The sequence below is a fragment of the Leopardus geoffroyi genome, chromosome A2 (genome assembly GCF_018350155.1).
Source record: "Leopardus geoffroyi isolate Oge1 chromosome A2, O.geoffroyi_Oge1_pat1.0, whole genome shotgun sequence".
Taxonomy (NCBI): Eukaryota; Metazoa; Chordata; class Mammalia; order Carnivora; family Felidae; genus Leopardus; species Leopardus geoffroyi.
In genome coordinates, this window is record NC_059331.1 from 111,969,676 (window position 1) to 111,993,704 (window position 24,029).

Sequence of the window (24,029 nt, forward strand, 5' to 3'; positions counted from 1 at the left end):
ATAATCTCTGAAGTTGATGGGGATTGGAAATGGTTTACTACCAGCTTCTTGTCCTGTGAGAACATGATGTGTAATGACAAAAGACAACATTATTTAAGCGCAAGCTTGAGAAATGACTCTAAAGCCCCAGAAGGATGAGGGAAGGGTGAGGTTTCAGGGGTCAGGAGGTGTTCAAAGTGTCAAAGCCTTTGGTTGGGAAAACTTTTGGCTAATGTGTTGCTTTTAACACAGCAAATACCTGTTTTTCCAAAACGCTTATTACCAAGAACAATGTTGTTGTTACTGAAGTCTGATTACATAGTACCTGCAGAATGTCCTCTCATGGTTCCTACCTGACCCAATGACACCCCATCTATGGCCTCCCTCTAACTCTTGACTGTCTGCATCTATTACCTGGTTCTTACCTTTATTTTAGATTCATTCTTTGCCTTTACCAGAAAAAACAGAAATGTAGAATAATGAAAGTTAAATAGTCAAAAAGAAGGAGGAGGAGGAGGAGGGTTGGGGGAGAGGAGGGAAGAAAAGAAAAGGAAAGAAATAAAAGGAAAGGAAAGGTGTTGAAAGTGGGGAGATTTACATAGTGGGCAAAATGAATAAGGATAGAGGATATAACCAAAGAGGGAGTGTGCATGTCCAGTTTTAATGTAAAACTCCTCTCTTTTGACAGTTTTATTGCTTTAGGAGACTAATCCACTGGTGGCTAGTTACTAATATTTTACTTTATAAATAACAGCTCCTGAAAACTCTAGCAGTAAACCTTGGTTCATTTCTCTTGTGTGCTAATAGAGGTATTATTCTCGTGCCAACAGATACGATATCCTGGCACATATGTTTGTGAAAGAAAAAAAAACCTACTCATCATGTGAAAACAACCTATAAATTTGTAGTTTGAATTGGCTGCATATGGCACAGTCTGTGCTATACCCACTTCCATTTTAATTATCCTCCTTCACAAATAGAGATAGTAGTCTATGAATGCATTATTAATATAGAATATTTCCTTTGTTTTTATAGGCTTTCCAGAGGCCATATTGAATTCAAAGTTTTGGGTTATTTCTGAGTCAGAAACCTCATACATTTGGATAAAAACCAAACTTCCAACGTTTAATCTTAGCAGGATATTTTATACACATTACATTTTATTCCAAAAGGTCTTAGCTATTTAAAATCTTTCTTACTACTCACATACCTAAAGGCTAAATGTTGAAGAATCATTGTCAGTCATTCTACTGAAAAATTATGATTAATGATTCACACCTTCCATCCTGATTGTGTTTGGGGAGTAAAGATGTTTGTTTTGTCTATGGCCAAGAATTCTCTTCTTAAGGGAAAATGTACAGTGCTTCCAAATTAAAGCCCTTTATTCTAGATGTGCCATATTTTCTAAAAGTGTTTACTGACCTCCTCAAGCGTTTAGAGACTCACAGAGAAGATTTTCTTCCATAACAAATTTATTTTAACATCCAAGTGTAATATATAACATGAGATCAGAAAAATCACTATCATTGAGAATTACAGCAAGGAGACCCCTTTCATTATCAACTCTACCACTATCATGTTATAACTGTGGAAATTGTGCTCCAGAGTGATCCAAATGACTTCTCTGGGACTGCTGTGTAGTCTCCAACCTATAAATCTTGACTTTTAGTTCAGGGCCCCTTCTTCAATGGACTTCTTACTCATGCTCTTCAAGAGCCCTTATCTCCAGTTTTATGATAGCTTCATCAGTGTCTTAGCTGGTAAACAGGTGTTTGCAATAGTATAAGGTTATGAGAAATGAAGAGTAAAAAGGACAAGTCTTACATGGTTGTCTCACTTGGTGTAAAAACTCACACCATAAAGTCAATAAAAGGTGTATCAAGTGAGTAACATATCTGAGGAACATGGGTAACCTGTTATTACCAAATATGATTTCTTTGGTAAAGCAAAGAATGTATATAATTCTATTATAATATAAATGATTCTTTTAAGTTGGTATTTTTATAGATTGAGTCCATTTTTATATTTTTATGTATAGTGGAAAGAGGGTAGAGGAGGACTGAATAAAGGAGGACAACAGAGTACAGAGGAAGAGATATTTTGGAGTCAATCCTGGATGAGGATTTCAGCTTTTCTTCTTCCTAGCCATGTGACTTTAGAAAAGTTACCCAACAGGGGCACCTGGGTGGCTCAGTCGGTTAAGCGTCATATTTTGGCTCAGGCCATGATCCCACAGGTTGTGGGTTCAAGCCCCATGTCAGAGCCTGGAGCCTGCTTTGGATTCTATGTCTCCTTCTCTCCCTGCTCCTCCCCTGCTCATGCTCTGTCTCTCTCTGTCTCTCAAAAATAAATAAATGTTACAAAAAAATTAGAACAATTACCTAATATTGCATCATAATTGTTATGAGGATTAAATGAAATTATAAATTATGAATGTGAAAACATCTAACATACTCCTTGGCACATATTAGGAGTTAATTAATGCTTGTTTCTCTTTCATATAGTGTATAAAACATAATTTAACCCATAAAGCACCTGCTACCTGTTGTTTGCTTGTCAGAGGCCCCATATTAGTCACTCTAGAGAAAAAGGAAAGGATGTCATCCAGCATCACCAATATTCTGAATATCCTGAGCTAAAATAATGTTTAGTAGTAATATTTTGTGTTGGGGTGCCTGGGTGGCTCAGCTGGTTCAGAGTTCGACTTCCCCTCAGGTCATGATCTTACAGTTCATGAGTTTGAGCACCGTGTCGGGCTCTGTGCCAACAGCTCAGAGTCTAGAGCCTGCTTCGGAGTCTTTGTCTCCCTTTTTCTCTCTGCCCCTTCTTCCCTTGCACTCTCTCTCTCTCTCTTAAAAAAATTTTAAAAATTTTTGATAAAAAAATCAAAAATAATATTTTGTGAAACTCATTACAACTGAATGCACTTAGAGATGGAATATGGTATTTCCAACTTGAATAAGATTATAATGACATTGTAAACTAGAAAATTTAGGGTCTTGGAATGGAATTGTCAAATCAGAGTCATCTTTCAAAGTTGAGAGAGGTAGGGGTGCCCTAAATAATAAGCCAAGATACATTTCATTACCTACCTCCTAAACCTCTCTTTACTCCATTCCCTCATTTCTTTCTGTCACTTCCTTTTAGTTTTAGACATCATCATTTCCCACCTGGATTTTTGCCAAGATGTGAAATTGGTTTTCCTGCCACCACTCTCATCACCTTCCAATTCATCATCCAAGATCTGTCCAGAGGGATCTTTTAAAAACTTAAACCTGATTCCCTGCCTCTTCTGCTTAAAATGGCCCCTTTTCACCTACAGGTTGAAGTCCAACATCATTCACATGTTATTCAAGACAGTGTGTTAATTAACCTATGTCTACAACAACAGTCTCCTTCATCACACTCAAGACTTTTCCAAATGCTCCAGTTGTGCCTAGCAATGGACTTTGTAACCCCCTCCACCCCTGCCACCGCCACCACCACTACCAACAACAACAACAGCAACAACAACAATAACAACAACACAGAGACATGAGATTCCAGTCTCTGCACATCTGTGTGTACTATTTCCTCTTCCAGGGTTACTTGCCTCCCTCTATTTAACGTGGACTAACTTCTGATGGTCTTTCAAATACTCAGTCAAGTGTTGTTTTTTCTGGCAACTCTTCTCTCATTTTCCCATCATCGTAAGTATATGTTCCACTTAGTTCCTCTCAGGATCACATGGGCAATTTCCACACAGAATTGTCATTTAGACCACAAATTTCTTGGTGTGAGGGAAGAATATTTATGTCCTCAACATCTAGCACAGTCTTAGCTTTCAAAGAAAATGTTAGTTTGTGGGTTCATTCACAGTTAGAATTGCTATCATTTGGTCCTAGTTGAAAGCTTTATGATTCTCATACTTTGGTCAGAATAAGTGATCACAACAAGTAACATTGTAGTAGACAACTAAATGAGAACTGATTGGGAGATTGGGTCTTCTCCCCTAACATGATATCCATTCCTTTGTGAAGCAATAAGATAGGGAGAGGCAGATTAAAAAATGTTAGAACTGGAAGGGATTTGAGATCTTTCCCCTGTTGTGAGAAGCAGAAATGAAGTGGTCCAGGACCCAGTTATCTTCGTTCCCAATCCAGCATTCATCCATTTGCCTTTTCTTTTTTTTTTTTTTAATTTTTAGTTTATTTTTTAAATTTTATTTTAGGTAGAGCATGAACAGGGGAGATGGGCAGAGGGAGAGAGAGAGAATCTTAAGCAGGCTCCACACTGAGCACAGAGCCTGATACAGGGCGTGATCCCATGACCCTAGGATCATGACCTAAGACGAAATCAGGAGTTGAACACTCAACCGACTGAGCTAGTCAGGTGCCCCATCCATTTGTCTTTTCTATTCTAGTAGAACTTTTTTTTTCTGTTTTTTGTGTTGTTTTTTTTTTTTTTGAAGTAAGCAAACTCTGCATGCCAAATTCTTTCCTAATTCGTCAGGCTGCAGAGATAGTTCTAACCTGGTAAGTCATGTCAGCACCTAGGAATATTCTCCTGCTTTGATTTGAGATGACTCAATACTTCACACACACACACACACACACACACACACACACACACACTCACACGCAGAATAGCTTATGGGCTGCAAGAAGGCCATTGACTCTGCTTTTTCATATTTATCCCACTGGCATGTTTTCATGCAATGACCTCCTCTTTTCCTCATTCCCCTTCCCCTCCTCAAAAAATGAAACTTCCGTATGACACGAGGAAGGGTGCCAACATCAACCAGTGCATATATTAAAGTTTTAAATCAATTATTGTTCTAGTACACACCCTGGGGTTAAGAAAGAAAGAACATCCAGGACTAACAAACCTGATTGTTCTGGCAAAGTTGCCATTCAATTCATGCTGGCATTTTGGGGCTTTTCTTTTTCTTTAATATCCTAACCTCATTTTTTTATAAAAAGGTAATGGCTCAATAGCAATTTTTAACATTACTATTTCATTCAGTTTCTCCATGAGACTTCTACCTCCCAGTCTCTTAAGGATTTCCCAGGGGGCACAATGCCCAGGGTTTGCTTACTTGATTGTAGAGACAACTGCCAGTCTGATAGTGAGTTCATTAAACCATGGATTATTCCTCACTTTATTACCCTCTAAGCAAGGGAGAGACTCAGGCTGGGGACTATGAGCACTTCACAACTTTGCAGTCTTAGACTGAGAAATAGACTTAATCATAATATTTAAGAAACCAAATTACAGCTATGTATAGCATAGAGAATTTTAACTCAACAACTTCTCTGAGTTGGACCTATATAAGTAGTATGATTAATACTGCTCTAAAATTCCTATTAAAATATGATGCATTTTTTTTCTAGGCAAGTACTGGAAGTCAGTTAGGCTGGTGGCTGTGCCAAGGGGCTGTGCTTTGGCTGGGGCACAGTTGCAAGAGGAGACGGAGACCGTTTCTGCCATGGCCTCCCTGACGGTAGATGTAGAACAGCCCTTTGCTTCAGAAGACAGCAGGTATGGATCCAAGATGGGGGAGTCATTAAGGTCAGTAACATCCAGGCTCATCATTAGCATTTGTGAACCTCTCTCCAGGCTTTCCTTCTCCTGTCTCCTCCACTTCCACCACCTGTGTTCTCCAAAGCCACAGATGCCACAGCACACACTATAGGCCACCAAGAATTCCATTCTTAGTGGGAAACACAGAACTAGAGCATGTGGTTGCAGTTCACAGAGAAATAGAGGGCGTGAGATACATGGTGAGAAAAATTACTCCTTGTTGAGTAATTTAGTGCAGATCATTATGGAAAGAGCTGCTTGTGGGCTTTACTTCTTAGTTATCTCTCATTTTCCAGATATTCTTTTTCTATCATCATTTTGAAATTACTGTTATAACAAAGTGAAAAAACAAGAGCAGAAGCTGGAGGTATTACTAGTCAATAATTTAGAAAACCTAAACATGTACGAGCTCCTTATATGACTATTCTTGTGGTACAAGGACTGGATAAAGATACAAGTGGCCTACAAAGGAGATGGGAGTGTGTGAAAAGGAATGTGTGGACTCTTCAGTCTGATTTTATTCTATCTTATGATAAGAAGTTGAATCCAGTCAGTCTTCATATGAGTATAGCTTTCAGGAAAAGAAAAATAAGGTTAACCTAAGATTGAGTTTGCTTATTCTCCTTCTGAGAAACGCTTGTTGGTTTGTGCATTTTCGTGTTCATCATCCTATCATACAGACAGTGTTACATTCAAGATTTCTTTTAAGTCTGCCAGAACCAAATCCATCACAAATGTACATATATTAACATTGGTGCTTTCTGTAGCTGGCTTCAAAGTCACATTTTCTCAATTTAAAAACGAATCAGGTGAGGCTTTACTAAAGCTCTTCCAGCTTGCACTTTTAAAATGCTTCTGAGAAGGAAATCATATTCCCTCTGTCAATAACATCACCATTAATTACACAGATCCTGCTACCTAGTACCTAGTTGGCAATTTTCCCAAGAATGTGCAAATTTGAACCGTTTTAGCTTTCTTACTTTTACTGGACATTCGGAGTTTAATGGATTTAACATCTTGCTTTGGTGAAGAGCAGGAGATGCATTGAATAAAATATTTCATTTTTATGCAAGTATTTTTCTTACTATAACCATTTAAGACCAGATTACCTGTAAAAAAAAAAGTTGTATAATACTGTATTAGAAGGCATCTTCATATGGGCATCTGGAGCATAAAGGGAAAACTTATTTCACTTCTTCGATAATATGAACTAACCCCCTGCAGTTCCCAGCTAAAAACCAAACCAAGTTCATAATGCAAAGGTGTTGCAATTATTCCCAAAGCCAAATGCAGTTAGTTGTCTGTCATCTGAGGACTATAAAACTGAGCAAACTAAACATCTGTTAGTGTTGGATATAAAAGGAATATATTTGTTCTTTAGAATTCATTTAATATAGAGAAGTGAAGCTAAATTCCAACCTGAGTGAAATGAATTGTAAATAATTTTGCTTAGAATAATTAAGAATGATAAGTCATGTTATAAGCCCCAAGTAGTAAAAACAATCTCAGAACTTTGGCATGAATTCTCTCTATAAGTATGCTTGCTTATCCTCAGGTAAATAATGTGTTTGACTTCTGTTAATCAATGGGGACTTAACCCTGGCTTGAGTTCTCAGTGATTTTTTTTAAGAGCTCACAGTGATTTTTAAGCTTCCTCTGATAGCAGAGAGAGAATGAGAATGGGAATGTTCTGATGTGTAGGGAAAACAGAGTTTAAGCTTGTGACCTGGATTCATGTTTGTTTACCAGTATGAAACACACTCTATCTATTTTGATTGATTTTTCTTATGGAAAGAAAAGTAGTTTTGCTTGAAATATTTTCCAAGGCTTTGCACTCACTTTTTCAGCAGAGGAAAAGAAAACTTCTTCTAGAATTGGCTTTTGCATTTCTGTTGAACCATGCATGAATTTCATCAGAGAGAGTCAGAGACAGAGAACCCTTGAAAGCCACAGCACATTTGTTCTTTTCAGGGGCATGCTATTAGAATTGTCTCCCTACTCAATACAGGAAAGAAGACTTTCAGAATGAGATAAAAAGATGGAAATGTTCTTGGGCCTTTGTTATGAATGTAATATTATAAGTACACAGGAAATTAAAAAATTAGAAAAATCAGAATGCTAAATGAATGGAAAAGAGTGAAGGCAAGATTCTTTTTATAGGAAATTCTTGCCAGTTATTTTGGAGGATATATTGGTGTTTGGAGTGAGATGACTCATTTTGTACTAAGATTTTGGGTAAAGCAGCTCTTTTCCTGGCCAATTCATATCTGACTCATTTACCACTAGTGAATAAGGGATAAAATGCTCCTGGCTAAGAACCATTGTAAGTATTTTTTGTTCATTTTTCTTGGATGGGGGGTGGGGGGCAAAAGGGAGATGACAACACATTGCAAACAGTTATTTCATTTTTTACAACTTATTGATGGACCATGAAGAATAAATTAGTAGAAAAAGGCTGATATGTGGGGATTCATTTTAGAGATGATTAACTGAAATACAGTTTTCAAAACATAGTTTTCAGGTGGCAAAGGACTCGAGTGAGAAAGAAATCAATAGCAGACCAGAAAAAAAAAGACAAAAAAATGAAAGGGGCCCAGTTATATGTTCAGAGATTATTTAAATAGATAGACCTGGTCACTTAGAAGAGAGAACTATGATTTTAGGTTTCTTCTTATTTGCTAGGAGACTTCACCTTTAAAAGATTATAGTTTGCATTGGTTGGATATCTGTTTCAAATGCTTCTACTTTGAAAAGGTCAGTGCAGTATTCAGGTTTATTCTTGGATACCAGTTCAGGCTGTGCTGAAAATAAAGAAAAATCTCTCTCTGACAATCAAAACTTCAGGATGATAAACTATTCAGTTATCGGGAACACATTTACAATCCAGAATTCGAGTGTCTCTTTCTCTTTTTTTAAACCAAAACAGAAACTGAAAGTTACATTTTCTTTTCTTTTTTTTTATGTTTATTTATTTTTTAGAGAGAGAGAGCATGTGAGCATGCGCAGAGGAGGGGAAGAGAGAGGGGGAGAGAGAATTGTAAGCAGGCCCATGCTATCCGCACAGAGCTGGGTGCAGGTCTTGATCTCACAGTTGTGAGATCAAGACTTGAGCCAAAATCAAGAGTCAGATACTTAACCGACTGAGCCACCCAGGTACCCTGAAAGTTATATTTTTCAAATGTCAGTTTGACCTGTTGATTATAGTGTGAACCATGTTAGATTTTCTTAATACATTCCAATCTGGTTGTTTATTTAATTATTTAGTCTTCTAATTTTGGCAACTTTTCTCATGAGATGGTTTCAAGTCATTATATAATACAGAAGTATGAGAAAATATATGATTCTAAGCGTAGCCATTTTGTTTTTTGAATAACTGTCTTACTCATGAGTATAAAAAATGTATAACGATAAATTGGAAAATCCCAAGTATCATCTCCCTATCACTGGTGATAGTGAATGGCCTATCACTAGTTCCAAGGACATTTTCAACCACATTTTTCTGTATCTGAATATTTATATAGAAATATAGACTACTATTAAAGACACATTCATGTCTAGTATTCCTAGAAACACAACTTTGTTTTCTGTTCTTTAGGATTGTATCTCCAAGGCTTCTAAAGCTAAATATTGCACAAATTATGCAGTTTTCTGATTTTTTTTTCTATGATGCCATTATTTTGAGCACTTGTTTATCTAACCAAGCAAACATTCCAATATAAATTTTATTCTGAATTTTCATCCAGTGTCAACAAAATCTTAGTTGAAAAATGGGCTAAGTGAGCTAACAATTTGGAAGCTCCTGGTAAAAGGAAGGATAATCTGTCCCTTCTTCTCTTCTTTTTCCTCTTCTTTCTGGGGACTTTTTATCTCTGTTTTTTGGTGCCTATCATATGGTCATGGGGTATGTTTAAAGTCTGACTTATCATGTTAGGGTTCAACCCAGTGCCCATTTATATATTTTAGGGTTCCTTCTGAATTCTTAAAAGAAGTGTTTTCTAAGGAAAAAGCACATTTGAATGGGACTATAAGTAAAATAAGATCACATGATAACTTCAGCTTCCTATCATTTCATCTTCATCTCTACTCCTTCACTCTTTTCTTCTTAACACTACAAAGGATGAATAGAGTCTGAATCAGCTTGCACAGATTCAAATCCCAGCACCAACTTAATAATTGTGTGGTCTCAGGCAAGTTACTTGTCTCCCTGGGCATTGTTTTCCTTGTATTTAAAATGAAGGGAAAATTTCATAGGGTCTTGAGTAGAAAATGAAACAGTACATCTTAACACAATACCTAATACATAGTAAATACTCAGTACAGATTGGTTTCATTATTTTTTCCATCATTTTTCTTCTTCCACAATTTATTTTTGCCTCCTTTAATACATAGTTCATCATCCAGTGATGTATATTAGAATATAGAGGCTGTACCTGGGCATCTATGGCTGACTGTTCATAGGTTAAATCAGTAGTACAGTCATTGAACACAAGGGATTGACAAATAATCTCTAAGCAGTAAATTGGTTGAGTTCATTAATCTGTAATTAGCTGACTTAACTCAAGACTTTCACAATGCCTAATACATTGTAGGTAATAAATAAATACTTAATGAATGAATGAATCCAAAGAGAGAAGATGAAATACTGTGAAAATGGCAACATTTTCTAATGATACCTTAGCAATTCTTGTCTCTCTCGATTTACTATGTTTTGTGAGAGAATTAGTATTTTTATATTTTTATAAGAGTTTTCAAAATGTTTATTTTATATGTATTTTTAATAGGACTAATTGACAATGTCAATTTTCAGATAACTAGAAACCATAGTACTCATATCATAAAGATGGATTGACTGAATAAATACAATAAAGGAGGGAGGAGGCAGCAAAGTATCTTCCTGAATGGAGAAAGGAATTGTATTTAGGGAGGGAGAGAAACATGGGAGTGATGCTGACAGATTACAGGATTATCCTCCAACCTGTGGAATGAGGAAAGAGAATATCCAGTCCATTCATTCTTTAAACACATCTGATTATTCTGTATGTGCTGGACAAAGTGTTGAGATTCAGGGTCACAAAGCTTCCTCACAGTCCCCAAAATGTTCATATACTTGAGGATTTTATTACTTTTCTATTGATAGCTTTAAAAATTACTGTAAAATTAATCAGTGGCTTAAAATGACAGAAAGGTCAGAAGGCTGACAAGTCTCTAGGCTAAAATCAAGAGGTTAGCAGGGCTTGAGTCCTTTCCTGGAGGATCTAAGAGAGAATCTGCATCCTTGTCTTTTCCAGTTTCTAGAGGCTGCCTGTATTCCTTGGCTCATGACCCCCTTCTGTATCTACAAAACCAGCAGATATACATCCTGCTGACCTTTCTTCACTTATCACATCTCTGTCTGACTGAAAGAAGAAAGCTGGGAAAGCTGGCTTATAAACTGGGAAAGATTCCCTGCTTTGGAAGACTCATGATTAGATTAGCTCCACTAGGATAATTAAGATAATTTCTTCATCTCAAGGTACTTAACTTTAATCACATCTTCAAAGTCAGTTTTGCCATGCAAAGTGACTATATTCACAGCTTCCCAGGATTAGAACATAGACACCATTGGAGGCTATTATTCTTCCTACCATAGGATTAGACATGAGCAACCAACTATAATAAGTGACAAGTAATTTGCTATATTGAGCTGTAGAAAAAAAAGAAGAGCTAACACAGACCAAGAAATGGGAAACAAATCACAGAGCAGAACAACTGAGCCAGGGTAGGAAAATATATAGGATTTCACCTAGTAAATAAGAAGAAATGTATCTTGAGATAGAGACAATAGCTTGAGCAAACCATCTACTTTTTTAAACTTCTACTGCCAACACTGAGTCCAAAGTACCTTCATCTCTTGTCCAAACTCTTATAGTAGTTTCCTTACTAGTTCCCATATCCATTTTTGCTTCCTTTCTAATCCAGTTTCTACGGAGCAATCCGGGAGCTCTTCAAAACAAAACAAAACAAAACAAAACAAAACAAAACAAAACAAAACAAAACAAAACAAAAACAACTGGAGAGCAAATCCTATCATGCCTCTGCTTAAAACCCTTCATTGCCTTTCCATTCCATTCCATTAGCATTATCATTCTTAACAGGACTCATAAGCCTCCATGATCAGTGAACTTACTTCATTTTTTTTTTCACTCGATCTTAGCCAAAAGGCCGAGAAGCGATATTTCATTTTTTTTTTTTCAAACTGGAACGTACCTTACATATACTAGTATGCACAAACAGATTTTTTTTTACCTATTCCATACTCAAATGAACATCACTCAGAACAAGATCAAGAACATTTTCCTCAGCCAGCAAGTTGCCTTGTGCCAGAGGTAATTCGGTTTTTTTGTTTTTTGGTTTTTTGGTTTTTTAAAATAGTTTCAACACTGTAGATTAGTTCTGCCAAACATTAAGTTTAATTTAAAGGGAATCAGTAGGTCATACAGATTTTTGTCTGTCTTATTTTACTCCACTAAGCATAATGCTTTTGAGACCCATATAGTCAGTAGCTTGTTCATTTTTGTTACTGTGCAGTATCCTCCTGTATAAACACACCATAAGCTGTCTATCCTTGGGTGGGCGTTTGGCTTGTTACCTACTTGGGGCTATTAATTTATTTCTCTGGGGGTTTTTAATGAGACATAATTGACATGTAGCATTATATTTTAGGTATAAAACATAATGATTTAATATATGTATATTTTGTGAAATAATCACCACAATAACCCTAGTTAACATCCATTAGCACACATAGTTATAATTTTTTTTCTTGTCATGAGAACCCTTAAAATGTATTCTCTTAACATTTTTCATACAAAAAACCACAGTGATATTAATTATAGTCACTATGAGGTACCTTACATCCCCAGGACTTATTTATTTTATAATTGGAAGTTTGTACCTTTAGACCACTTTTACCCATTTTACCTTCCTCTTACCCTACCCTCATCTCTGGCAACTACCAGTCTGCTCTCTGTATGTGTAAGTTCAGAGGTATGTGTAAGATTCCACAGGTAAGTGAGATCATATAGTATTTGCTTTCTCTGTCTGATTTATTTCACTTAACATAATGTCCTCAAGGTCCATCCAAGTTGTCACAAATGCCAAGATTTTCTTCTTTTTATGGCTGAATAATACTCCATTGTGCCACATTTTCTTTATCCATTCATCCACTAATAAATACTTAGGTCGCTTTTATGTCTTGGCTATTTTAAATCATACCGCAGTGAGTATGGGGCTGAATATATCTTTTCAAGTTAGTTTCTCATTTCCTTTGATAAATACCCAGAAGTGGAATTGCTGGATCATAATATAGCAGTTCTATTTTTAATTTTTTGAGGAGCTCCCATAAAATGTTTTCATAGTGGCTGCACCAATGTACAATCCCACCATCAGTGCATAAGGGTTCTCTTTTCCCCTCATCCTTGCCATCATTTGTTATATGTTGTCTTTTTGATAATAGCCATTCTAACATGTATGAGATGGTATCTCATTGTGGTTTTGATTTGCATTTACCTGATGATTACTGGGCGTTTAGCACCTTGTCATGTCCTGTCAACCATCTGTGTGTCTTCTTTAGAAAAATGTCTACTCAGGTCCTCTGCCATTTAGGGCTATTATGAATAAAGCTATGAAAATTTATTATTGTGGTAAAAAGCATGTAACATAACATTTTCCTTCTGAACCATTTTTAAGTATACAGTAGTGTTAACTGTATGCCCATTATTGTGCAACATATCTCTAGAATTTTTTCATCTTGCAAAACTAAAGGTCTATACCTATTAAACAGCAATTTCTCTTTTCCCTATTCCCCAGCTCCTGGCAACCACTATTTTACTTTCTGTTTCTAACAATTCAACTGCTTTTGATACCTCATATAAGTGGAATATGCAGTATTTGCCTTTTGTGACTGGTTTACCTCACTTAGCAAAATGTCCTCAAGGTTCATCCATATTGTAGTATATGATTAGGTTCTATCCTTTTTAGTGCTGAATAACATTCCATTGTAGGCATATGCCACATTGTCTTTATCATTCGTCTATTAATGGACATTTAGGTTGCCTCCACCTCTTGGACACTGCGAATAATGCTTCAATGAATATGGTATGCAATTATCTCTTCAAGATCCTGTTTTCAATTCTTTTGGATATATACCCAGAACTGGAATTGCTGGATCATATGGTAATTATATTTTTAATTTTTTGAGGAACCTAAGTCTCTATGAAATTTTTGTACAAGTTTTTATTTTGTGAACACAGCACTCAATTTTCTTTGATATATACCTAGGAATAGAATCGCCAAGGTGTAGGGAAGCCATGTGTTTGTAATACACTTCCAAACTGCTCTCCAAAATGGTCGTGCCATCTTTCATTCCCATCAGCAATGAATGACTACTCCAATTACTTCATATCCTCACCTGCACTTTGTAAAATCAGTCTATAATTTTAGCCTTTCTAGCGGATATGTAATGGTATCTTACTGTGGTTTTTATATTTTTTTCCAAAGACCTATATTCATGTTAATATCATGCCCCTTGGCACATATACTCCATACTGTTTGGAATACTTTTCTTCCCTTTCTTCCCACTTGACCATGTACTGGCCTCCCCATTTTCTTCCACTTATCCAAAAAATTCAGATCAAATATCACTTCCTCTTCTTGGAGAATATTCACTGACCATCAATCCCCAAATTAGGTCAGGTACCCCTGTTCTATTTTCTGTCTCCTCAATACTTGTAGTACCTAGAACAGAGCCAGGATGCATAATAGACATGCAGTAATTATAATTTGAATCAGTGAGAGATTCAGTAAACTGTGGAGTGCCAGAATTAGTAGACATGTGGAGCTTTGGGAGCTGTGGGAAGGTAAGTGTGGCAGCCATTCTGGAAAGCAGTTTAGTACTATTTACTATACACAAAGCATATTAACTAGTAATCCTGCTTCTGAAGATGGTCTTGTCTAAAGTCATTAAAGTATATATATAGTAGGAAGTTCACTACAGTTTTATTCATGGTGGGTAGACAGAGGGAGTCAAACCTGAGGTCCATTATTGGGAGAATGAAATAGTTAAAATGTGGCAGATATATATCAGATATATATATATATATATATATATATATATATATATATATATCATGGAGATACCATGTAGTACTTGGCAGTGACAGACTAGATAAACATAACTACATGGATAGATCTAGTAAATGCAGAACTAAGTGAGAAAATTAAGCAACAGAAATTATATATATAATATATATATTATATATAATATATATAAATATGTAAGTTTATACATAATATGTAAATATATAAATATATTAATTACATAAAATAAAAATATATGCTCACAAAACAATAATATATAGCTCTGAAGAGTACCCTACAAACAAAATAATGTACATAACAGGCATTAGATTGTCTGACTTGAAGGAGGAAGAAAAAGTAAGATAATAATGGGATTCAAACAAGTCAATGAAACAAGAGAAAACACATATTACTAAACGACATTATTCATATAAACAAAGAAATACTGTTTTAAAAATCATAGGAAATGAAATACATTTTGGGAAATGTACAAGAATGTAAGGCAAATACAAGAATTTAAATTTATGCTATATATTTTCTCAAGTTAAATTGTTTACTTTCTGCTTTATATTTTTGTAAGTTATCTTAACCTGTGATTGCTGGACTGAACAGATCCTTCTCTTAAATATATGTAATCTTCACCCTTTATTGACAGAGAATCATCAGTGTTCACTGTTAAGTTGGCTGGCTAGAGTAGAAGTTTATGTCTTCCAATTAGCCAAACTATTGTACTAAAATTTATCTTTGGAGGTTTTATTTTATACGTATTGTTGACCTTACTGTGTCTGCATCTTACCTACTTACAAATGGAATTAAATTTAAAAATGTAAAGATTGCATCTCTTCCCTTTCCCTATCTCTTTCCACAACTGTATTTTTGCTAATCAAGGTAAGCTTGGTGTATATGTACATTGATTATGGAAGTGGGGAGCCCCCACATTTCCAGAGCATTGCTTCTCACTGTTTCACAAAAAAAAAAAAAAAATACATTAATGGGGCGCCTGGGTGGCTCAGTCAGTTAAGTGTCCGACTTTGGCTCAGGTCATGATCTCGCAGTCTGTGAGTTCGAGCCCCGCGTCGGGCTCTGTGCTGACAGCTCAGAGCCTGGAGCCTGCTTCGGATTCTGTGTCTTCCTCTCTCTCTGACCCTCCCCCGTTCATGCTGTGTCTCTCTCTGTCTCAAAAATAAATGTTTAAAAAAATTTTAAAAAAATACATTAAAAGGTCATTCCTCACCAAGTTCATTTTCTAAGTGTTTCACAAAGATGATTTCTTTTTAAAAAATCCTTTTAAAGAAATATATAGACTATAAAACAGATACCTAGGAGATAGGAATTAAATAAAGACAATACCACCTCCACTGAAAGCTATGTATGTGAAAAGGGAAATACTATAAATTATCACAGTGGCAGATGTAAATAATACAGTTCTTCTGTAATTGTTCAACACTTTACAGTGTATAAAGCATGTTCTCTTAAATTACATCCCTGAGGGCAAGTCAAGGAATATTTCAGTTTTAAAGAGAAAATTGAGACTCTACAAATGTTGACTTGCTCAAAGTTAAATTTTAGAAAGTGGTAGAGCTGGGACCTAAGCACAGAGCATTTGCCTTGAAATCCAGGAGATTCTACAACTTTCTATGCTACTAACACTATCTCTATGCAGCAGGACACAGAGAGAATTGGTTAGTTATGTGGATGCATATTTGATTCAGTAGAAGGTGGAGATTAGTAAGTGGACTATTTCCAAAAAAGTGGTTAGTATGAAATAATTTTTTTTTTTTACTTTAGAGAGAAAGTGCATGAGTCGAGGAGACAGAGAGAGGGAGAGAAAGAGAGAGGGAGAGAGAATCTTAAGCAGGACTCACACTTGGTGCAGAGCTAGACATGGGGCTTGATCCCACAACTCTGGGATCATGGACCTGAGCCGAAATTAAGAGTTGGACATTCAACTGACTGAGCTACCCAGGTGCCCCAAAGCATGAAATGATTTTGAAGGGAGGAAAGAGAAGAGAAGCATCTGTTCATGTCCTCAGAGTTTAGGCTGGACATGTATGTATCTGAAGAATGCACAGATCATCCACCAAGGATAGATATGTGTTACTTACATCTGTGACCCATGGAATGTTTTCTCTCTATACTATTGTCTCTGAAATTCCAGCCATAATTGAGTCCTGGGTATGGGGGGAAAGATCATCTTATTGTACATTTGGGTTAGAAAAAGGAAAATTCAGGTTGGGGGAATGATGTCACTATTATGGGAGAGCAGAGACCTGAGCTTTTTTCCCCCAACAAAGATCAATAATTGGATACCTGTCCACGAACAAAAACAGCTCTGGGAGAGCTTAGCAGTCTACTCACAAACTTTAGCAGAACAGTGGAACAGAAAACCTGAGAATAACCACATAAAAAGGGAATGAAGAACAGCTTCATTTTGCCTGAGTCATCCATTCTCCAGACTGACACTACTCAGCACCAGGAGGGCCTCAGCTAGAAAGAGTTCCCCTTGCTGGGAAGAGGAGAGTGGGATGAGTGACCAGCATCCCCACCCTTTTGGGACACTGCAGGAAGGACCTACTTCAGTTTCACCCCACCCAGAGAACTGGCAAAGCTGAGACATGTAGAGATGGCCTGGAACAAGGAAGAAGTGTGGGCACAACCAGTATCAGAAATGCAATGGGAGGGGCGCCTGGGTGGCTCAGTCGGTTGGGCGACCGACTTTGGCTCAGGTCATGATCTCACGGTCCGTGAGTTCAAGCCCCGCATCGGGCTCTGTGCTGACAGCTCAGAGCCTGGAGCCTGTTTCAGATTCTGTGTCTCCCTCTCTCTCTGACCCTCCCCCGTTCATGCTCTGTCCCTCTCTGTCTCAAAAATAAATAAATGTAAAAAAAAAAAAAAAAAATTAAAAAAAAAAAAAAGAAATGCAATGGGAGTGATCGTGGTTCCCAGTGACATGCTCTGCAGGGAACCCAGTAGCTTTTACTGCTGAAGAAACCAATGTCCAAAACAGCTCCTTGAGACCCCCTGGAGATTTTACACCAGGTTTTTACCCCAGAGGTTTTCATGTTCATGTTATCTAGTTTCCCAAGTCTCTCCTCATTTCTTCCCTCTGTCCCCCATGCCTGTGCAGCCTGGGATTTATACTGGCAGCCAGCCCCAGCTTCTGTGGCTGCACCAGTGCAAGACACCAACCTGGACCCCTGCCATTGATCCACCACCATGCACAGACTCAGGGATAGCCCCTCCAGCTGTGCACCAGCACGCTGCTGGCCTGACTCCCATCACCAGCCTCCACTGCCATTTGTGCACCCATAGCAAGACCCTGCAGCCATGGGAGTCCATTCTGACAGTCATGGCCCCCACAACTGGCAGAGAACAGGATTCAGCCCTATCTTCTGTCTCTGGCCTGAACTCTTGAGCCCAGGTGCAGCTAGGCCCTCCAACTCTGTACCTGCACACTCCTGGCCAACTCACTAGCCTCAACTGCCATGTTTATACCTATGGTGAGGCCTTGCAGCCACAGGAGCATACTCCAAAAGTCAAGGCCCACAAAGTTTCATGTAGGCCCACATCTAAACCTGACTCAGACCCAGTGATTTGAACCATTGGGCTCAACTGCATCTAGCCCCTTCAGCTGTGTACTTGCACCCCACTAACCTGAATCCCAGCATTGGCCTCCACTGCTGTGCCCCTGGGAAGGCCTTGTAATCACAGGAGTGATTATGAATTATTGGAATCTCAGTAGAAGAAGGTGACAGAAAGCTTATTTAAAGTAATAATGGCTTAAGGTGCCTGGGTGGCTCATTCAGTTGAGAGTCCAAATCAATTTCTGCTCAGGTCATGATCTCGTGGTTTGTGGGATCAAACCCCACGTCAGGCTCTGCACTGACATTGTGGACCCTGCTTGGGATTATCTCTATCCCTCTCTCCTGCCCCTTCCACCCTCAAAATTAATAAACTTAAAAAATACAAAGTAGTAATGGCTGACCTTCCCAAACCTGAGGAAAGATTTAGATACCTGGGTTCATGAGACTAATAGGTCAGCTCAAAATTCCAATACAAAATTATATTCTTGGGGGTGCCTGGGTGGCTCAGTCAGTTAAGTGTCCAACTGATTTCAGCTCTGATCATGATCTCGTGGTAGTGAGATTCTCTTTCTCCATCTCTTTCTCCCCCTCTCCCCCACTCATGTGTGTGCGCTCTCTCTCTCTCTCTCTCTCTGTCTCTGTCTCTCTCTCGCCACAAAACAAAACTAAACTAAAAAAAAAAAAAAAAAAGACCTTCTGTAAGACACATTATAATAAAACTCTCTAAATCAAAGACAAAGAGAAATTTAAAAGTATCAAGAAAAAAAAAATTACCTCATACTAGGGAACTTCAGTAAAGATATCAGTGGTTTTCTCAGCAAAAACCTTGTAAGCCAGGAAAGAGTGGGGTAATATATTCAAATGCTGAAAATAAAAAACTGTCAACCAGGATAGTTTATTTAACAGAGTGGTCCTTCAGAAATGAAGGTGAGATAAATTTTTTTCCAAACAAACAGAGGCTGAGTAAGTTCATCACACAACACCTGCCTTAGAAGAAATGCTGAAAGTAGTTCTTATAAGCTGAAGAGAAAGAATGATACTGAATAACTTGAAAACATGAAAATATTCTGTATACTAGTAAAGGTAAGAATACAGTCAGAATCAGAATGTTCTAATACTGTAATATGATGTTGTATTAACCACTTAACTCTAGTGTAAGAGTTAAAGGGCAAAGTATTAAAAATAGATAGAGGTACAATAATTTCTTAACAGATACATAGTATAAAAAGATGTAAAGTGTGACATAAAAAGCGTAAAATGTAGGGAGGAGGAGTAAAAGGGTAGAATTTTGCATGTGAGCAAAGTTAAGTTGTTACCAGATTAAATAGACTGTTATATGTACAAGATGTTTCAAGTAGTCCTCAGACTAACCACAAAACAAAAAGCTATAGTAGGTACACATGAGATAAAGAGAATGGAATCAAAATATACCACTAAGAAGAAATATCAATTCAAAGTGAAGACATCAAGAAAGGAAGAAAGGAACAAAGGGACTACAAAACAGCTAGAAAGCAATTAACAAAACGGTAAGTTCTTAGTTATCAACAATTATTTTAAATGTAAATGGATTAGATTCTTCAATCAAAAGGCGTAGCATGGCTAAGTGAATTTAAACAAACAAACAATACCATCTACATACTGCCTATAAAAGACTACTTTAGCTTTAAGGACAAACATAGGCTCAGAGTCAAAGAATGGAAAAGACACTTCATGCAAATGGAAACACAGAATAGAGCAGGAGTAGCAATATGTATGTAACAAAAAATAAATTTTGAGTCTAAAACTGTAATAAGAGGCAAAGGTCATTATATGTTGATAAGTAGGTCAGCTAATCAAGAGGATACAATTATAAATATACATGCCACCAACATTGTAACACCTAAATAAATTGAGCATATACTAATGGATCTGAAGGGAGTAATATACAACAATACAATAATAGTACGTGACTTCAGTACTCCACTTTTTACAATGGTTACATCATTCAGAGAGAAAATCAGTAAGAAAATATTGGACTTGAGCTACACTTTACAGCAAATGGATCTAACAAATATAAACAGAACATTTCATCCAACAGCAGGAAAATATACATTTTTGCTCAAGTGAACAAGGATCATTCTCTAGGACAAATCAAATGTTATGTCACAATACAAGTCTTAGCAAATTTTAAGACTGAAATTATACCAAGTATGTTTTCTGACCATAATGGTATGAAACTCCAAACCAATTGCAGGGGGAAAACTGGAAAATTCACAAATATATGGAAATTTTAACACACTCTTGAACTAATTGTTCAAGGATGAAATCAAAAGAAAATCAAAAAATGTCTTGAAATAAATATCTTGAAGCAAACAAAAATGGAAACACAATATACCAAAACTTATGGGATAAAGGGAAAGCAGTGTTAAGAGGCAAATTTGCAACAGTAAATGCCTCAATAAATAAATAATCTCAAAACACCCAAGTTTACATCTTAAGGAACTTCTAGAAAAAAAACAAAGCCCAAAGTTGCTAGAAGAAAGTACATAACAAAAATCACAGCAGAAATAAATGAAATAGAGAATAGAAAAACAATAGGAAAGATGAACAAAATTAAGAGTTGATTCTTTGAAAACTAAAAAGGTTGACAAACCTTTAGCTAGACTTACCAAGAAAGAAGACTCAAATAATAAAATTATTAATGAAAGGGGATACAACTAATACCATATAAATACAAGTGGCATAAGAAACTACTATGAACAGTTATATGCCAACAAATTGGATAACCTACAAGAAATTAATAAATTCCTAGAAATATACAATATACCAACACTGAATCATGAAGAAATAGAAAATCTGAACAGACCAATAATGAGTAAGGAGATTGGATCAGTAATCAAAAACCTCTCAAACAAAATTCCAGTCCCAGATGGTTTCACTGGTGAATTCTTCTAAACCTTTAAAGAAGAATTAACAGCAGTTCTCAAACTTGTCCAAAAAATCGTAAAGAAGAGAATACTCTCAAACTTCTCTTAATATAGCCCATATTGCCTCAATATCACAGTCAGATACTACAAGGATTCTACAAAAAGGAAAATTATAGGCCAACACCCCTGATGAACATTGATGTGAAAATCCTCAACAAAATACCAAGTAATTTCAACTATACATTGAAAAGATAATACAACATCATTAAGTGGAATTTATCCCTAGGATGGTTCAACATATGCAAATCAATCACCATGATACACCACATTAATAGAATGGAGGATAAAAATCATCTGATTCTCTCAATAAGTGCAGGGAAAACAACTGACAACATTTAACATCCTTTCATAATGAAAACTCTCAACAAATTAGGTATAGAAGGAACATACCTCAACTTAATAAAGGCCATATGACAGACCCACAGCTAACATCATACTCAACAGTAAAAGTTGAATACTGTCCCTCTAAGATCAGAAACTACATAAGGGTACCTATTCTCACCACTCCTATTCTACATTGTACTGGAAGTCCTACCAAGAGCAATTAGGGAAGAAAAAGATACAAAAGGCATCCAAACAAGAAAAGAAGAAGTAAAATTATCTCTGTTTGCTAGTTGCAGAATACAAAATAATATCTATATACCAAAAAGAAGACTCTGATGAAAGAAACTGAAAATGACACAAAGAAGGCTTAACTGTTTGGAAGTGTCCATACACCAAAGTCATCTATAGAGTCAATGAAATTCCTATCAGAATTCCAATGGCATTTTCCACAAAAATAGAAGAAAAAAATCCTCAAATTCATATGGAATGACAAAAGACCCTGTATAGCCAAAACAATCTTGAGAAAGAACAAAGCTGGAAGCATCACACATCCTGAGTTAAAACTGTTCAAAGCTGTAGTAGTCAAAACAGTATGGCACTGTCATAAAAGCAAATATAAACCAATGAAACAGAACTGACAGCCCAGAAATAAACCCTCACATATACAGTCAACTAATATTACCAAGGGAGCCAAGAATATTCAAAGGGGAAATAATCTCTTCAGTAAATGGTATTGAGAAAACTGGACATTCCCATGAAAAAGAATGAAATTGGACCCTATCATACACCACTCACAAAAATTAACTTGAAGTGGATTAAAGACTTACATGAAGACCTGAAACTATAAACATAGTTATAGTTTAGAAAAAAAATAAGGAAGAAAGCTTCTTGACTTTGGTCTTTTGCAATGAATTTTTTGGATATGACAAAAAGAAGAAAAAGCAACAAAAGCAAAAATATAAACAAGTGTAACTACATCAACCTAAAAGTTTTGCACAGCAAAAGAAACAATCAACAAAATGAAAAGGCAACCTATGATATAGAAAATATTTGCAAACACATGTATATATGTGATATATGGTATATTTGCAAATCATGATACATATATAAGGGGTTGATATTCAAAATATATATGGAACTCATACAATTCAATGGCAAAAAGTAATAATTTGATTAAAAAATGGACAAAGGACCAGAACAGATATTTTTTCTAAAGAAAACATACAGATGGCCAACAGGTATATGAAAAGATGTTCAACATCATTAATCATTAGGGAAATGCAAATCAAAACCACAATGAGATACCATTTTACATCAGTTAAAATGGCTAGCATGAGAAAGACAAGAGATAATAAATGTTAGTGATGGAGATTGCTCAATAAATTAAAAATAGAACTACCATGTGATGCAGCAACTTCACTACGGGGTATATAATCCAGAGGAAACAAAATCAGTATCCTGAAGAAATATCTGCACTCTCATGTTCATTGCAGCATTGCTCACTACAGCCAAGACAAGGAAACAACCTAACACCTGTCTCCATTGATGGATGAATGGATAAAGAAAATGTGGTATAAACTTCCAATGGAATATTATTCAGCCATAAAAGAGATTCAACATGAGTGAACCTGAGGGCATTAGGCTAAGTGACATAAGGCAGACAAAGATAAATACTCATTTGTATGATCTTACCTATATGTGAAATCTAAACCTATTGAACTCAGTATGTATATAAGATGATGGATTCTTTTTTTTAATGTTTATTTTTGAGACAGAGAAAGAGCAAGAGTAGGGGAGAGACAGAAAGAGAGGGAGACACAGAATCCGAAGCAGGCTCCAGGCTCCGAGCTGTCAACACAGAGCCCGATGCGGGACTTGAACCCATGAACTGTGAGATCATGACCTGAGCTGAAGTCGGACGCTCAACCAACTGAGCCACCCAGGCCCCCAGATGATGGATGTTAACTAAACCTATTATGATAATCATTTCACAATATATGTAAGCCAAACCATCATACTGTACACCTTAAACTTATTCAATTATATATGTCAATTATTTCTCAGTAAAACTGGAAAAAGTCCACATTGAACTGATAGAAACAGAGAATAGATTGTTAGTTACCAGGGGCTGGGAGTTGGGGGAAATGGGACAATGTCGGTCAAAGGGTACACACTTTCATTTATAAGATGAATCAATTCCAAGGATGTAATGTAAGGCAAGGTGACTATAATTAACAGTAATGTATGCGTGAAAGTTGCTATGAGATTAAATCTTGAATGTTCTTACCATAACAACAACCAGATGGTACTTACATGAAGTAAAAGATGTGTGTTTGTGGTAAACATTTTGCAATATATTTGTGTATCGAGTCATCACATTCTACACCTTAAACTTATACAATGTTGTATGTCAGTTGGATCTCAATAAAGCTAAAAAAAAAATAGGAAAACTCAGTTTCCATTAGAGTTTTCTTCTCAGCATGCTGATAATTTTAGT

General features: G+C 36.5%; 1 protein-coding gene across 14 annotated transcripts in view; it reads left to right on the top strand.

Moving 5' to 3' along the window:
• The window catches only part of HDAC9 (histone deacetylase 9), a 944,501-nt gene that overhangs the window by 912,326 nt on the left and 8,146 nt on the right, over window positions 1–24,029 (top strand). For all 14 annotated transcript variants that reach the window (XM_045495014.1, XM_045495020.1, XM_045495015.1 and 11 more), the window contains one exon: window positions 5,352–5,529. In XM_045495014.1, the coding sequence (XP_045350970.1) occupies window positions 5,352–5,529 (178 nt within the window). The remainder of the gene's footprint in view (window positions 1–5,351; window positions 5,530–24,029) is intronic.